The sequence below is a fragment of the Sesamum indicum genome, linkage group LG5 (assembly GCF_000512975.1).
Source record: "Sesamum indicum cultivar Zhongzhi No. 13 linkage group LG5, S_indicum_v1.0, whole genome shotgun sequence".
NCBI lineage: Eukaryota > Viridiplantae > Streptophyta > Magnoliopsida > Lamiales > Pedaliaceae > Sesamum > Sesamum indicum.
Window position 1 is genome coordinate 5,713,235 of NC_026149.1, and position 17,706 is coordinate 5,730,940.

Below are 17,706 nucleotides of genomic sequence, written 5' to 3' on the forward strand. Positions count from 1 at the left end.
AAGCCACTTCTCACTCATGTTGGTGGTTTATGATGCAGCAATACAAACTTTTTTGAAGTATTGATTATACGCTTAAATATTTGTATCTATGAGGAGCCTCCATGGTGAGAGACTACACGTGATAGTGAGGAAAATATATGTCTAAATTTTTATTTTTTATGGAGCTAAATATTATAAAATTTCTAACTTATAATGTCTTTTATTTTTTTTAATATCTAATTTTCTCTTTTTATTTCATCCGTAGATAATATGAAAATAAGAAAAATATGTTATTAAGAAAATTTTGATGAAAATATGGATACTGAAACTTGATTATAAAAAATAACAACAACCATGATATTTATACATTTGCCTTCTTGAATGGACGGTGAAGATTAATCTTAATGAAGTGCTAAGAAGTTTTCAAGGACTCTCTCAAATATATTTTTAAATATTATAAAAGTTTCTAAACTTGTATATAAAATTTTCCTAAACTTCTCTCAACTTTTGTATTTGTCTAAAAACTTACATCTACAAACTTCTCTATTATATTAAATACTCTCAATTTTTTTTAACATTTTTAATTTTATATTGCATTTAGTGCTTTTCATATTAACCTCTAAAAATAAATTATTTTATTTTAAAAAATACAAAGAGATAAATTGCTATTTTAAAAAATACTTATCTCTTTGTATTTTTTAAAATAAAATAATTTATTTTAAATATAAAATAAATTGCTTTATGAATTATTGTATTTTAAAAAATAAATGAAAGTAAATTGCTAATTTTTTTTTATAAGATAATAATTTATACATTTATAGTATCACAAGAATTACTTGCATTTTTTTTCTAAATTCTGAATCTGGCCTCGGGTTTCAATCGAAGGGTTCCAACACTGTCGTAAACTTATCAGTATAGTTCATTGTATTTTTTTAGAATTGTATAGAAAAATATACACTATTACATGTGTATGCTTCATTGTATTTTTAAAATTAATACAATTTTAAAAAATTAATTAAATATAATTAATTTATAAAAAAAAGTAATACAATTTGTGAATTTAGGTAAATTAAAAAAAAGGATAGTTTTTTAATTCGAGTCGCGGTTTCTAACCGCGACTCACAATATTTTTATTATTATATTAAAATAAATTATAGTAATATAATTTATTTATTTTTTATTAATAAAAAAATAATTAACCCCTGAGGGCAGGATGCTATAATCTCATGACTTTACAATAATCTCATGACTTTACTAGTTAAGTACTCTCTTGCTAAAATAAGAATATGTTCTTGTTTTTCCCTATTGTACCCCACTCTGTAATGTCTACATAATGTATCGAGTAATATGATTTATCTTATTGGTGTTAAGTGTGAGTTTCTGATGTGATAGAATGTATTAAGGAGGGGAGCTACAGTAGAAATAAATCCCTTTTCTATTGGCAAATAAGGTATTCACCCTACCTTCTTCAGCCATAAATATCTAAAGGTAGTTTTGATAGGCGTCCATCATACAAAACAGGGGCACAATCGACTATGAAATCCACCAAGAGGTCTATGTCAGGCAAGGGAAATAGGTCTTTGGAGCAAGCTTATTGAAATCCATAAAATCAGTATACATTTGCCCTTTCCCCAGCTACTTGGATACCACAACTACGTTTGACATCATTTCTTCCTCTTTGCTATGAACGTTCTCCTCTTTTGATTTACCATTTTCACCTCTAGGTCCATATTTAGTCTGTGAACAATTATGGATTTATACCCTAGAAATCAAATGGGTTCCAAGTGACAAGTCCACGTTGTTGCTAGGAAAATTCACCATCAAAACCTCGGTCTTTAGGAGCTAGCTCCTAGTTGTCTTGTTTGGGTCCACTAGTATCAATTCTACCACTTTATGCCCTTCAATAGGTTCAATTCTCCTTTCAGGTCTCTGATTTTTGCCATCCCCTAGTGGTGCAAGTTCTAGGATTTTATGTGGAGTTCACATTCATACTCTGATTAGACTTCACTTTTTCCTCTTGCTTTTGCTTTTTCTATCTACTTCTCTTTTGTAGAGAGATTGTATCATTGTTTAGCCTTTACCAGGTTTCACCACACCTCTCCAATTTCACTTTTTATGGGGAATTTTATATTAATAAAATGTGGATATTATAGTCTAAAATTAATCCAATCCCAGTCTTCCAAAGATCATATTATATGACTTGATCATTAAGTTTTTCTACTTGGTTCAGTTCCCATAGAGATTGGGAGATCTATCATGCCCAATGGAAAAACCTCTATTCTTCCTCACCCTACTAATGGTGTATGAACAAGATGTATGGTTGTAACATCCAATTCTATTCTTCTTAAAACGTCCATGAACAAGATATCCACTAAACTCCCATTGATAACAAGTATTTTATGTACAGTATTGGCTATGTCCTTTTTTAACCATGGGATTATTCTGGGATCCCACCACATGCTCCAAATTCTCTCTTATCGAGTATTATTTCTTCCATATCCCCAATATTTAATGCCTAGCCCTAAACTTTGTTCACTTAAATTTTAAATGTATTTTTTTCCTGATTCTCACAAAGTTACTAATTGTTAGTCTTGCTATCATGTGGACTTCACTTTCTTAGGGATGTTATCCGCAACCTCATTATCCTTCATTGCATCCTTTTCTAAACTTCTCTCTTCTTCAAGCGTCTCAATGATTTTCTATCTTTATTTTATATTCTCTATCATAATAGATTGATCTCCATAATTCTTATTATCTCTATTAATGATGTATTCTTTAAAGTAACTCATGTGTATTATGGCCTTGTTTTATGGAAGTGATAGTACATGTTGAATTCTTCTTAGCTGGCGTATTTCAAGTTTTCCTAGGCTACTAGAGTAATTACAACTCTCCACCATTATCAAAGCTAGAGTCCTCGTGGTGCTTAGTGGTGTATGCTCCTGATTTTTGGTATGAATATCATTTATGGTCTTTTTCAAACCCATCTCTTCGATGTTCCTCTCTTCTTTTTCTTCCTCTTCGAGCCTTGCACATTCCACATCTTTCATGGCATTTACCTCCTCCTTATTTATGTACTTTTGTGTAACTTCCATCAATAGTTCCACATTGTCCAATGGGTCTTGGCTAAGGCCGATGCGATCGGACCTTCTTCAACAAATGTATCAAAATACTTATCATCAGAATAATGCACAAGTCCTATATTTCTAATATCTCATTGTTGAACCTCAATATGGCACTTCTCAATAACTCACCTTCGTTTTGCCTAATCATGAACATGTGGCCAACCTCTCAGTTTCTTCTTACTGGCAAAATGAAAAATGAGTTTTTGAACCAATTGGCCTTATGATTTGATGGTTGGGCAAATTTGTTTCCACAATTTCGCTCAAGATCTTGGTAGAGATTGGTGTATTCTTGTTTTGCATGACTATTTCTCCTTTCTTCTTCAGCTCATCAACTTGCAATCCTAAAGAATGTATCTATCTATTAATATTCTCCACCTCTTCCTTAGAAATTGCTAGTTGTCTTCTTGCTTATTTATCAGAACTAGCTCATGATGATTCCTTCTCTCTAGAGAGTTATCTTACCGGATCTTTTTCAGGTCTTGTCTTGCTCATGGCTACATCAGTAGGCTAACCATCCCTTTCCCTTTGTTGCTTCCATCTTGTTCAAGAAACAATGGTCTTCGCACATGTTTGCGAGCTAGTGGGAAGCAATTTGTGCTCATACTTATAATAGCTTGCATGCCCACCTCATTATAATTCGTTGCATTTCCCTTAGTAAACTAAATATAGGTCCATTTCTTTGCTCAAGAGTTCTTGCTTCATCATCCTAGCCAGGTACACGATTTCTTCTAGAAGTTTCTCCTATACTATTTTTGAAGTTGGTGTATTCCAAAGTTCCCACATATAGGCCCAAATCGATTTAGGTTGAGGTTGCGTAGACCTCCATGGGTTGCCAAATCCGGGACAAGTGCTAGAACCTGAGAAAACAAGCAAAACATTAGTCTTGTTGGGAGTCTGTTCAGGTGCGAAATTGAGGTATAACACAAGTATAATCTCAAAAGATGACATAATTTGGCTCTAGGTAATTCGGAGTATTTATGAAAGTCATATGTCTGTACTTGCACGGACCCACGTGTTAGAATTCAATGGTTTTAGTTTAGATTGTCAGGTCAGGCCAAATCGTGTTCAATCAACCTGATGAAAAGTGCACAGTTCTTGGGCCATGATTAGAATTTTTAATACGATTTGGGGGTATTTTTATCTTTTAAGCAACTTTCTCATTTTACACATTTTTAGCTTTTATGAATTTTAAAATAACTACGTATTATACTTTTTTCTTTTTGGGAAAGGTGAATTGCATAAAATCGATAAAGGAGTACAATCATACAACAGCAAGGTGCGGCATCACACCTCATCTTGCTTGCCAAACTAGCCTTGTTGCCATGGGATTTTTCAAAATTCTAAACAATAGCCCACGCTATATACTAACTTATCACTCATAACCCGAGGTCCGACTTGGTTCACGATTCGATGCACAATTACTTTCGGTTCTGTTGTCGTATTTTGGATTTTTCTACCGCTCCATCAACAAATGATGCAGTAAGCAAGCTAGCACAACCCTTCTTGATGCGTGAATAACATGCTTCCCCCTCCATTGTTTTGATACTTGGGTTATAGCCACATGCCACAAAAGACCTGACCAGTTAAAGTGGACCTCGTTCGCTAGCAATTTTAAACACTTCGCAGAAGAAGTATATCGGAAGAACAAGTGCTCATGTGTTTCCAAAAACCCATCCTCACATAAGACACAACTTCTATTTGTCAATTGGAGCCAAGGAACATCCATAGTAGTTAATTTGCCTCGAAGCACCAGCCACAGAATGAAATTATTCCTCGCAATTTTAAAAGGTCCCTGCAAGAGTGTTGCCCATATTACATTCGGGGCATCGTTCTCATATAAAGTATAAGCCTCAGCCGAGGTTGTCCTGCCTGTAGTTCCCCTCGACCGCACCGAGTTAGACCCACCATGTATAATTAATAGACTTTTGTATATTTGAAAGTGTAGCCGCTTTTAACAGCTAGCCAAGGCAAGGTAATCGAGAACTCGATTTTCATGCCCTATATTCTCGGCACACTCGATACCATCTCCCATTTTAATTTCTGATTAATATTCTCTCCCTACGTTCTCTTTTCTATGTTTTTTCGTACGTTTTCAACAGCAAAAGGGAGCTGTCTTTCTCTGCTTCTACTCTTTCTTAAAGTTGAGCTGTAAAAGGATAAACTTGAGATCCATCATCTCTAAGCAGACCTTCATTGATCTATGAGATTGTCCTTTGCCGATCAGGTCTATTAACTTCTACTGGCTCAATACTGCCTTCCCTTCTTGAAGTTTGTTCAATTGGACTTATACTTTTATCAAGTAAGTAAAAGGTGTGGGCTCTTCAAGTTTGTGGTTCTTCAGTTTTTTCTTTTTGGTCTGTCTTCTACAGGCAAGTTCGCTTGGGCGACTTTTATTGACCAGATCTGGTTCTCTGAAAGTTTGAAATCCCTGTAGTTCTGATCCCAGAATTCGTGTTTCTGTATACCTCTGTCCTTTTATTGATTGTTTAGTTGATAGGTAGATTGAATTGTGAAGAAAAAGTGGTGGGGTTTATTCTGTTGGTATTGGGATGGCGAATCGACTTAAAGAGGACGAGAAGAATGAGAGAATTATACGGAATCTTCTGAAGCTTCCTGAGAATCGCAGGTGTATCAACTGCAACAGTTTGGTATGCTTCTTGCTTGTCTTCATGGATTGCTTCCATTGTTTTACAATGCTTCTTTCGGTTTCACTTTCCAAGCTTGAATAACATTTAATATTCGAAATTGCTGTTCAAAGTTATTTGGATCACTTTCGTAAAGGCACATCAGGAATTGGGGAACCCGGAGCTTACTCTTCTATTAAATTGTATGGGGCAAACCAACCTGATATGACTTCTTGTTACCCCAAAACGGATATACAATAATTCTGAAGGGAGTAAACCTGGAAGTCTCTTTTGGGAATTGTTTCTCATTTAGTTGTTTCCTTAGCCTTATGAAGTCCCAAAGTTAAATGTTCTATGGAACACCCAATGTATCATTATTCAAATGTTGTGCGTACATTAACTGATAAGTGATACTACAAATAAATTGGTGATATACGTAAACAACTGGAGCGAAAGCAAAATATTTGTACCATTATTTAGTTGGCGTGCAGTCCTATGTGTCTGAATGTTGTGTCTCTGCTGCTCTTGTCCTAAAGAAAATACTAATATGTTTGCAACAATAAAATGCATGACTATTTTTTCAGCTTTACATCAACCAGTCCCCGGAAGCTTAGGTTTTGATCACCATAGTTTTTATAGAGTGCGATTATACCATATACATATTAGCTCTGTTTTTGGTTGCTTTTCTTTTTTATTTTACTATGTTTTACGTTTATTTCCTTTATAGATTTAACTGCTAGTTGTACCTTTTGAAAGGTTCATGAGCTTGGCCAACTGTACCACTGTTCTATACATTCTTCACATTACATGAAAAGAAGCTCTCATTTGAAAACTTGAAATTTGATTTGGAGAATGAGATTGGATTATTTCATATACTATTTAATTTACAAATATTGATGAAATACAAGGCTCTTCTATGAATTATTAATGCCCAAAAAAAATTGTCACAATGTAGAAGAAACTTGATGAGTATTTTTTATTCCATTTACTCCATTCATTTTGTTGAGAAGCCAATATAAGAAGACCATACCTTAATCCTGCTGTTAAATCTGTTTATCAAAGCCATTAGCTTGGAGCAACTGGCTTATGTGGATGCTGTCTCTACTTTTCAGTTATATCTTGAAAACTTCTAATGTTGCTAGCATTGATACAACCAGAAACCCTACAAGAACGAGAGCACGGGACTAATGGAATTGAAGTGTCTCCGTCTTTGTACATATCGCAAATCAGATAAGATTGAGAATAGTTAGAACTCTAATTGTCCACGCTCCAGATGTTTGAATAATTATTTACGTGAACAGGATCTTAATCAAATAAAGATCTGTCTAGTGGTTAACTGGAATGTTGAAGTTCCATGGTTGCTGAGGAATTGGACATTTTATCTCCAATTCTCGAGATATGAAGTTCATTTTTCTTGGCAAAGGAGCTTAATTACTTATTCTTTATCTTCAGAATTTCTGACCAAAAATTTGAGTTTTCAGGTGAGTTACACATTAGATACTTACCCAATGCAATAGGTCCTTAGGAGATGCAAGAACATTTACTCCCTGGCACAGTTTTCCTTCATGAGGATGATAGGGACAAAAACTAACCTGACTTCAACCTGTTCAATCAGTCCACAACATCTTGATTCACCTTATACTAGGTTTTGGCACCATGAGCAGGATTGAATCCATTAATATCCTTTGCCAACATGATTGTCGATGGTTGTTGTCTGTTTTAATTGGTTAATCAGATTTACAAGTCACTCTCCATTGAGATAGCAAGGTACAAGAACAGAAGCAAAATGTTTTAGATTCTAGGACTAGTAGGTCAAACCACTGATGATGCTGAAAGAGAGTTACTCCTCCTTAAAGGACTGACTAGATGCTTTTCAAGTAAGCTTATTGAATGAGTTTCTTACTGAGTGCAACTCTGCACTCTGCATGTGTTTAGCTTTACATCCAACGGAGGCGATCTGTAGTTTTTGACACTGTTATAGAAATGAAGGATTATGCTATTGATGGGTCTGTACTATGGGCATGAACATTATATTTTATTTCAATTAATTCCAATGATCAGAACTTCACCTGCCTTATTGTGCTGGGGCGGTGAGGCTTGAACATGTATTGTGATGCTTTCTGTTATGTTATAATTTAAGTGATGGGGCTGACTATTTCTTTCCTTCTCATCAGGGGCCTCAATATGTGTGCACTAATTTCTCAACATTTGTCTGTACAACGTGCAGCGGGATACAGTAAGTATTAAGCAATAATGAGCTTCGGTTCTGCATCTTTTATTCTGTGACAACCTTCCAGAGGGTTTACAAGTGCTGAAGCTTGTGGAGTCCTTGTTCAGAGCAATCCTCACTTACTATATTTAAAATTTACTTGCAGTCGAGAGTTCACGCATAGAGTCAAGTCGGTATCTATGGCTAAATTTACTCCACAAGAAGTTAGTGCCCTTCAGGGAGGGGGGAATGCAGTAAGCAAGCAACTTATCTCTTTCACTGATGATTTCTAGTTTCTTATTTTTTTAAGCATAGTTCAGTAGAGTTCTCATGTTTGAATCATTTTTTGCCAATAGAGTGCTAGAGAAATTTATCTCAAGGAATGGGATCCTCAACGTAATTCACTCCCTGATGGCAGGTACACTAAAAGATGCCTTGTTATTACATTCTGTGGTGGAATATTGTTCTTTTCTGTTTTTTTTTGGCTTGAGGTTTCCTCCTTGTTTTCATAAATTCTGCATTTTCTGATATGTGTTTCCTACCAGCAATATAGAGAGACTACGTGATTTCATCAAGCATGTCTATGTCGATAGAAGATATACTGGTGAGAGGAACTTGGAAAAGCCTCTGAGGGCGAAGATGGTACATATAGGGTCCCCTTACTGTAAAACTTTTAATAATCTTTTGATGACTGGTTAGAACATTTCTATACATGCAAACTAATATCATCCTTGTTTACTGGTTGGAGTTCTCCCAAAATTCTGGAGCATGCACTCATGATGTCTTTTAAATTGCATTTGCCTGTTTGCAGGGAGAAGCCGAAGATTTCAATGGCAATAGGAGGATAGACACCTATCAGGGTGGTTCACGAAGTCCACCTTATGAAGACACTTTTGAACGCCACCATAGTGATAGGCGTAGTCCTGGTGGAAGAAGTCCAGGATATGATCGGCAAAATAGTGAATATAAAAGAAGTCCTGCTCATGGTGAAGTAGTTAATGACTGGCGACGAGAGGATAGGTTTGGAAATGGGAGGAGGTCTGAAGATAGAAGTTCTGATGGAGGGTCTAAGGTTGAAGGTAAATCACCTGATAGTCAAAGAGATTCCGACATATCCAGCCCGCCTATTGTCCGTCCTGTTAGAGATATCTTAGGAGAGAATGTATCTCCTCTTCGAGTAATAGAACCTCCAAAAGTCACTGGTGTCAAGTTAACTGATGGTTCAGCACAGACACAGGTAAGGCTTCCTGTTTAAGACGCGTTTTGTTATGCTTGCTTTTCTGTGCAAGTTTCTCTGTTGTATAAATTAAAAGAAGCGTGCTTTTGATTCTGAAGGCTAATAATAGTTTGTCATCTTACATTTCTCCCTAGTTAAGAAAAGGTGAACTAGGTTTGCATAGTGATAAAAGAAGCAGAGCATCTTCAATTGGTGATTACTTGTTTCTTGTCACTTGCTGTAAGTGAGCATTGTTTTTCTAAATCTAAACTAATTTCTTACATGACTTGTTACTTCAAACATCATTGGATTACTTTCTTCAAGCTGGAGGGATCACCTTATTTAATGATTTTAATTATTAGTAGATTGTATTACAGTCTGTACTTTTTATAGTAGTTACTTTACTTTCATAAGCATTTCGCTCAACTCTAGCTACTTACCCTCACCATTGAATGTAAGTGGTAGAATGTTCCTTTTGCAGAGAACTGCATCCTCAAGCAGCTTGGCCTCATCTGAGAATCCATCTGAGATCAAAATGGAGGCTTCGTTTATTGATTTCGATTCTGTTCCCGAACCTCCAATAACAGTGACTGTTCCACAAACCCAGCAAGTGCCTCCAGATGCATCTTCCGTGCAAGTGACAGCATCTAGTGGTGATGACTGGGCAAATTTTGATTCTGTACCTGAGGTGAAAGCATATACTGCACCCTCAAACTCTTTGGAATCTGTGCTTTCGGAGCTGTCAATTCCAGCACCCACATCTGGTGCCTCTGCTCCTGTGGGCAACTTATCATCTTTCCAATCTAGTGGCTCACAAGGCTCATCTTTTGGGTCATCCTTTGGAAGTGCTGGTCCGTCATCAGTGCTTCCCCATGGTGGTAATCCTGCGGCATCCCTTGGACCAGTACCACAACAGTTGGTCAATGTTGAAGGTAGCCCGCTTGCCAATGATCTCGCTAGAGGACAATGGACTACCATGAATTCTCAAAATCATTCCATTCTCCCTGGAGGTATTGGCCAGCCGATTTCTCAACTAGTTACCCCTGCTGTTGGTGGGTCTTCAAGCAACGAGGTATGGCATGTGAATGTAATGTTCTTTCTCGTATATTTGATTTTCTTCAGGAAGTAATTGCCCTGGATGTTTAACAGCCATGGAATTCACTTGCGCCAAATGCCCAAGGACCACCTGGTACATCTGTTGCACGAGTTGGCAACTTTGAAACAGCTCCTGCCATGGGAACCTCAATTGGATTCCGGACAGAATCATCAGAAGCAAAATCTAGTGGGAGAAAAGCACTGCCTGAGGATTTATTTACTGTGAATTACTCTTATACTCCATCTCCAGTTTCAGGCTGGTATTCCGGTTCTGCATATGTTGCTGGGGTCCCTATGCAGTATAACATGCCAATGGTATCTCTTGCAGTACTTTCTTCAAAATTTAATTCCTTTTCTCTTTAAATCTCCGATTCAGTGAATTGCATTTGACCTCATTAAGATTTTCTGGAGAGTAAACAATCATGTGGATTAATAATTGGTTGACTAGGCCATGGTCAATGTAAAACAGAATCATTGCTTTAAACCAATTAGTCATTGATTTGATTTAGATGTGCACCGACAGAAATGCCATTCTACACATACACACATTTATCTCTATACAATACATTTTTCTTTGTTTATTTCTCAGTGACTTCTGATTGGTTTGAATGAAGAATTGAGAGATATGGTGTTGGGGGCATCAAAGTGAGGTAAGGCTAGGTTGAAGAGTAGCCATACTCATGCATAAGCATCAGATTACTTGGAGAATGAGCCCAGGATGATTCTCTTAGCTTCAAGCATATAGATTTCAATCTCCACCAGCATCCTAGCCCTGGAAAAAAGAACCCAACAAACAAGAAACAATGCCTACAGCTCTGATGCTTGAAGTTAAGTGATGGTGGGTGAGAGGGAACGCTATCCGTGTGGCTAATTTGCACCCCCAATTTAAATACCAACCCTTCCCCCCCCCCCCGTCAGCAGTGCTTCTCTGATGCTAGCTAGCTGCTTGAAAAGTGAGAATTGATTTGGACCAGAAGTTGGGCTGTCCTTGAAACTATTGATGAGGTTCCAATCCTCTTTCCGTGAAGTGGATTATGGTGGCTGTGGTCGCAATAGATGAACATTCTATAAGTGAAACCATTACTAGCTTGGGTTAATACCAGATAATGTACACACGTTGCTATTTATAGTGTTGAAGTGTAGAAACGCCATTTAGAGGATCAAATACCTATAAAATGATGTAATACTTGTAGAGATGGGGTCTGGGACTCTCCTAATTAAAGAGTTTGAATTGCCTATTTTTAGAAGTTTGTACTTTGTATGTGCTAATACTTCTGTCCTTGGATCAGTGTTTACCCCTTTGGCATGCTAGCTCTCTTAATATTTGAAGGGAGTAAGTGCAATCCACCTATTTTAATGTTGTCGACGACGTTGTTCAGTCTCCATTAAATATTTGGTTTTTCCAACTGCAGGTTGTACCTAATTTCCAGCCAGTATCGAGATCGGCAAATCCTTTTGATGTTGGCAATGAACCTTCTCCTGTTCAAGCCTCAACAGTATGTTCACTTCTCAACTTAGACTAATTTACTTTTTAATCAATCATTATTCATTTCTATCTTGAACCATGTCAAGATGTTTGATGGCTAAAATATATTCGTTTTTTCTCAATATATTTTGTGTCAGCTGATAACTTGGATAGCATGATTGATGTTGTGATCATAAGACCTGAACAAAAGAACGATTGGTATACTGCAAGAAAGAATGCTGAACATACATCACTCTATTGAAAGAAACCTATATATAAAGAATGCCAAGATGCTATTCATACATTGAGATTTAGCTTAATTAAAGATAGAAAAATGTAAATGGTTCCTTTCTCCTAGTTATTCTTATTTGTGTTTTTCTATTTCTGCCATCTTTTTTTTTCCAAATGAGATGCAATTTTAGCAGATTATAAATTCAATTGGCTGTCAACTTTAATTACGTTATTGAAGTGTTTTAAGAGCTAGTTTTGGCCAAACTTTTATCATTTGCTACAATATTTATTTATAATGGATGATGTGGTAGCGCATAGATGAGACCAGTTCACTCCTTATGCTATCTTTGTTTTTGGTGAAGATATAGAATATCAAGTCGGGGTCCACCCACGAGGTTGACATTTCTTAACTGTATTTTTAACTCCCTTTGCGCTACCAAAGTGAAGTGCGTGGTATGCCAATTTATGCAGCCATTGCATCTGCTACTTCTGGGATAGATATTTGACTTTCATAGATAAGATGACTTAAGGAAACAAATGGGTCTCGATGACTTGTGATTTTGTAACTGTCATTGCCAGGAAAACTAAAAAAATACCTCTTTCAATGATAATGATAAAGGCCAGCTGGAATGCCTTTATTCTCATATCATCCTAGGAACCTTTATGTAAATAATTTAGGGGGGTATCGACTAGTAGATTTAAAATCCCATATCCTTGTTAATGGTTGAAAAATTATGTGTTATAGCTTTTATATCTGAAACACTTTAAAAGTACAATGTGAACCTGACCCAGAAATACCTTAGTAATTTTATAAAGTAAATCGTACTTCATAGATTTACACCTAGAGTGATAGATATATCAATTTGCTGATCTAATTTGAATCACAAGCAACATATAAGATTTCTCCAATCTTTTAACCATGCTAAGGTGAACCACATTCAAATGCTTGAAATTGAACATTTCTTGGAAATAAGAAAAGTCAAATTTAGGATGATCTATTCCAAAACTTACCTTTTAGATATTCAAAATGTAAAAAATCCTAAGAAAGGTTGAAATCAGTCTCCACAATAAAGAATCTCCAGTTAAAAAAGAAAATCACTTACTGATTGAAGTAAAGAATGAGCTTTTTGTAACCACCTAATTGGTCTCGTTTCATATATTAATTAACATATTGAAATAGGAAGTTCCATTTTCTTTCACAGTAAACTGAAACAAGAGGAAATAAAAGACATTTAAATGGATAAATGCCTAATTGTGTAAGGAACAAGGGTAGTTGGACAAATGAAAATAGGAACCCGAACATCCTTTGTTACTTAGCAGCTCCTTTTTATTTATCTGATGGGAAAACAATTTTTTCTTTTTCAAATTTTATTATTGTCTATGTGCAAACGTCTAAAATTCAGCTTGTAAAAGTTTCATTCACAAAGTTAGATCTGGGACTATGATTAGTAATGTTTTGTTGAGGCAATAACCAGTTTATCGGTAAAGAAAGAGAGACTTCTGATTACACTATCAAACTTTCTTTATCAGCTATAGGGATCTTATTTTGCATAAAACTAAATTCAGTTATCAACTTGTTAATTTAGTATTGGGAAAGCAAAATCAAACTTTTTTACTTTTTTCAAATTCTACTTTCTAACAACCTAAATCTGCAGTTCAAGAAGTTATTCTGCTGTAGTTAAAATCAGGAAATAAGAAATGAAGTAAATAGTAATTTTCTTTAGAACGAAAGAAAGAAAACCATTTTCTAAAAACACTGCAGTACATGACTAAGCTGGCTTAATTGGAATACAAACATAAGGAATCAAGGGAGGCATCGCTTGTAAGATTTTTCTTCTTGTCTTGTGAAATGTTTTTCACCCAGATCCATGTTTGTTTGCGAAAATACTTTTCAAAATATATCTCAAAAACATTAACTATAAAGAGACATATGACACCAACTATAATCGTTGCATTTCTGTTACCTAGTATCTTTTACACATAATATTAACTATCAATCATGCACTTTTATCTCACACACAACCACATAGTAAAAAATAAGTCTTATTTCCATCACACCCATTTCATCTCATATTTTCTCATCTTAAGATGACATGTAATCTCAAGCAGTCCGTCTTTAAATTTAGATACCTGCTGGTTCAGGTCCCTATTTCTACCTAAATTTGATCAATGTGATCAATGATACATTTGTAAAAGATTGCTGAGATAGGAATGTGATAACTTTGATTAGTCCTCTGTAAAGATCATCATTTCTATCCACTAAGGACCTCATTGGGTTGTAATCATGGGATTGGAAATGATATTATTGAGAATGATGGTGATGCTAGAAAATAAGTCAATACCACTATTGCAATATTATATTTGGTAACTAAATTTCATGTGTTAGATATCCCACTGTGTAAAATATGTGGGTGTTTGGCAGGCCACATCATACGGGTAGCATATCATATGGGTAAGATTTGTTTAAATAGACAATGATACCATTACTTTCTGAACAATGACCTGATTTGGCTGGGTACATTTTATTGTAGATGGGCGATGGATTAGTCTTCTCTTCTTTTGTATTGGGTTCATATACTGCATGGTATATCTTAGCAGGCCTGTTAATTAATCCAAGAAGACCTACATGATTATATTGCTGGCCGTGGTTGTCACCGGCTTTGGCTTTCACCCTACTCAAATTTAGTGACTGTTATGGTAACTTACTGTACATGAAATTCTGAGAAAGTCACAGTTACCTTTTGAGTTTAACCCTATTCACATTAAGGGAGTATTAAGTGTATCCCCAATAATGAATCTTGTTCAATTAGGATCTTTTTGCCCGAATTTGAATCTGTTACTAAAGTACACTCGCAATGAAGTTTCAAGACACTTCTTTTCTGTTTCCCTTCACTCACTCCGCTAGCTTATACAATACGGTATATTGTTGATTCAGGCAATACTGGGATGGGAAAAAGAGAAGAATTTGGTTCCTAGAGGAATGTGATTTCATGCAAGACAATTTTGACCAAAATAAGTCTCTAGCTTTTAACTATAAGTTATTGTCAATTCTAGCTCAAAAGTATTGTAAGTATTTTTGTGTTCTGGATTCACATCAGGAGTTATAAGTTGAGTCTTGTTACATCTATATTCTGATTCTTTACTAAAGTCCATTTCCTAGTTGATACGTTGATGCCTTCAAATAGATATATCTTCAAGATATGAATAGACGTTAATTAACAAACTTTACAGCTTATGGTTGAAGCTCTCTTCACTTGTGATTCTGTGATGCAATCCAATCTTGGTGAGACACATGAGGCATCCTGGGAGTGGTTCATGAATTTCTTGATTTTTTTTTATCACTTGATTTCTGGTAGTTTACTGTCCTGGCAGCATTGCACTTGTTGAAATACAGTCTTTCAATATATATTTGGTGAAAGATCATTTTTCCCTTGCTTATGTCCAAAATATGCCAAAACACGCAAAAAACCATATAAACTGTAGCAAGTCTGAAAATTTGACAAGGTGTTCTGTAGCTTGATCTTGTTTTGTGCTTAATTTACCTCTTGATGTGCTGTAGTTTCCTTCACTAGCATCTTTGGGAGGTGCATTACCCCAAACTACAACTCCCTCCGGGCTACTGCGTACTTCAAGCCTTGGAGGCCTTCCACCTCATCCTCCGTCGATGCTTGCTCAAGGACCATCTTATGCATCTGCAACCCCTCCAAGTAAACAATCATATTTGTTTCTTGGGTAAATTACAACTAAAATTTGGTATAATTATAAATACCTTCTCGTTATTTGAAAAATTACAGATACCCTCCTGATTTTAACATCCGTCTAACAGCGAGCCAATTTCAATTAAGTTTCCGTCAAATTTTTGTGATGAATTGATCAAAATTCACTTTTAAATTATAAATTATAAATTATAATTTTATATATTTTTATAATTTTGAAATATTTTAATGAACTAATATTCTCTCTAGATTACTTGTTTTACCCACATTTTTTTTTATATTTTTTCAAGTATTTATTTATTTTTAGAAAAATTCAATAAGGGTAAAATAATAATGTTCTCTTCATCGTTTAGGGGCTACATAATTATTTTCAATTTGAAGGGGGTATTCGTAATTATGCTAAACCTCATGGGAGATAGTTGTAATTTACCTTAATATCTTTTAGTTTGTTGGAGCATTCTGATCGTAGTACTTACATTTCTGAACATATCTCCATTCACTAAAGCAGGTTCTGTTATTCAACAAGAAATAGCGGGCACCATGACACCAAGGTAATAGTTTGTATCTACAAGTCCGCTAGTAATCATCTTTATTTATTTTGGTCTGAGTTGGACCAATATATCAGTTGTTTCTGATTGAACATAATGATATACTGCGGCACTCATTGAAGTTGTGGAACTCTTGTAGGCCACAAGGACTATCCGGCTTCAGCATTCAGGACCCTGCTTTTGCACCTCTAAACCCAAATTCTCAACTGGGTGGATTACATCCAGCTCAGTCTGCTTCAAGTAACTTCACTTCTTTAGGTGGAAACCCATTTGGCTAAGAAACAGAACCAGTTTGGTGTGAGCATCATCTTGTTGCTTCCTTTCAACTCATTATAGATGATATTGTAATGGTTCTACTGAGAATGAAGTGTGCTGCATTTGGAATTGGACAAATGATTCATTTTTCCTTGGTGTACTTCAGAAAGCAGTTACAGAGTGGAGCTTGACTCAATCTATTGTTGATTGAGCTCATTCATGTCCATCTGAACTATATAGCCCATGAAGCTGGCGACTGTAGCATGTTTAACTAGTTCTGGTGATGCGGTTTATGCCGTTTTGCTTTCCAAACTTCTGTATTATAAGTTCATTTTTCTGGTTTAGTATTGTGGTGAGATGATACTTGTAGTTTAAGAAACAAATCAGCTTGTAGAGTGAATTTTTATATTACCATTGTGTCGAATTTGGATAAATATTTATGTTGATATTTGTATTTTTAAATAAATTGACAGTCACCTATACAAATTTTGAGGTTATGTATTAATCAGTACGCTATCAATATTGGATTGAGTTGGCAGTTCTTGCACTCCAACCCTTACACTGTTGTAATTAAAAAAAAAAAAGGTGGGTAAATTACAATTATCTCTTCTGAAATTTGGTATAATTATGAATATCCTATTATTATTAGAAAAATTATAATCTTCTTTCAAATGAAGAATAATTATGTAGGCCTTAAGCAGCAAGAAAAATTACTACTTTATTCTTGCTTTTATTTTTTCAAAAAAAAAATATTTAAAAGAATATATAAATTTTTTTTGGGTGGACAAAGTAAATAATCTATCGAGAATATTAGTTCATCAAAATCACAAGCATATCAAATTATGATTTATAATTTAAAAGGGCATTTTGGATCATTCACAAAAAAATTAAATAAAAACTTAAATGAATGGGATCGTTATTTTACGGACGTTCATATTATGAGGTATTTGTAAATTTTCAAGTAAGAAGGCACATTGTATGTGTAAGTACAATCATAATATAATCTACTAATATATATATATATTTTAATATTGAATTTGAACAATGAAAAGAATAACTTCTTTTTTTGACAGAAAAATGGTAATTCATTATGAAGGCAAATCAGTCAAAGCCAAGGTACAAAGCTGGAGAAGGTAATAATGCAGTGCCTTCATCCCTATTTAGGAGATGTCTGGCAAGTGAGTGAGTCATTGTATTACCAGTTCGACAAATTAAAGAGAAAATACAAGGAAAGTTAAATAATGTA

The 17,706-nt window shown here is 35.2% G+C and overlaps 1 protein-coding gene across 6 annotated transcripts; it reads left to right on the forward strand.

Annotated features, from left to right (window-relative positions):
* Positions 5,093 to 16,926, forward strand: LOC105162114 (probable ADP-ribosylation factor GTPase-activating protein AGD14). Of its 6 annotated transcripts, none has more exons than XM_020693792.1 (13): positions 5,093 to 5,411; positions 5,599 to 5,749; positions 7,900 to 7,961; positions 8,101 to 8,188; positions 8,291 to 8,352; positions 8,480 to 8,576; positions 8,746 to 9,171; positions 9,632 to 10,222; positions 10,300 to 10,560; positions 11,658 to 11,741; positions 15,501 to 15,648; positions 16,163 to 16,208; positions 16,345 to 16,926. In XM_020693792.1, the coding sequence occupies exons 2-13, from the start codon at positions 5,651 to 5,653 to the stop codon at positions 16,481 to 16,483; spliced, it is 2,103 nt and encodes a 700-aa protein (XP_020549451.1). In that variant the 5' UTR covers positions 5,093 to 5,411; positions 5,599 to 5,650; the 3' UTR covers positions 16,484 to 16,926. The 6 variants fall into 6 exon arrangements, with proteins under 6 accessions (XP_020549451.1, XP_020549453.1, XP_020549452.1 ...); XM_020693794.1 differs by having other exon boundaries at positions 5,603 to 5,749; XM_020693793.1 differs by having other exon boundaries at positions 5,093 to 5,400; positions 5,592 to 5,749.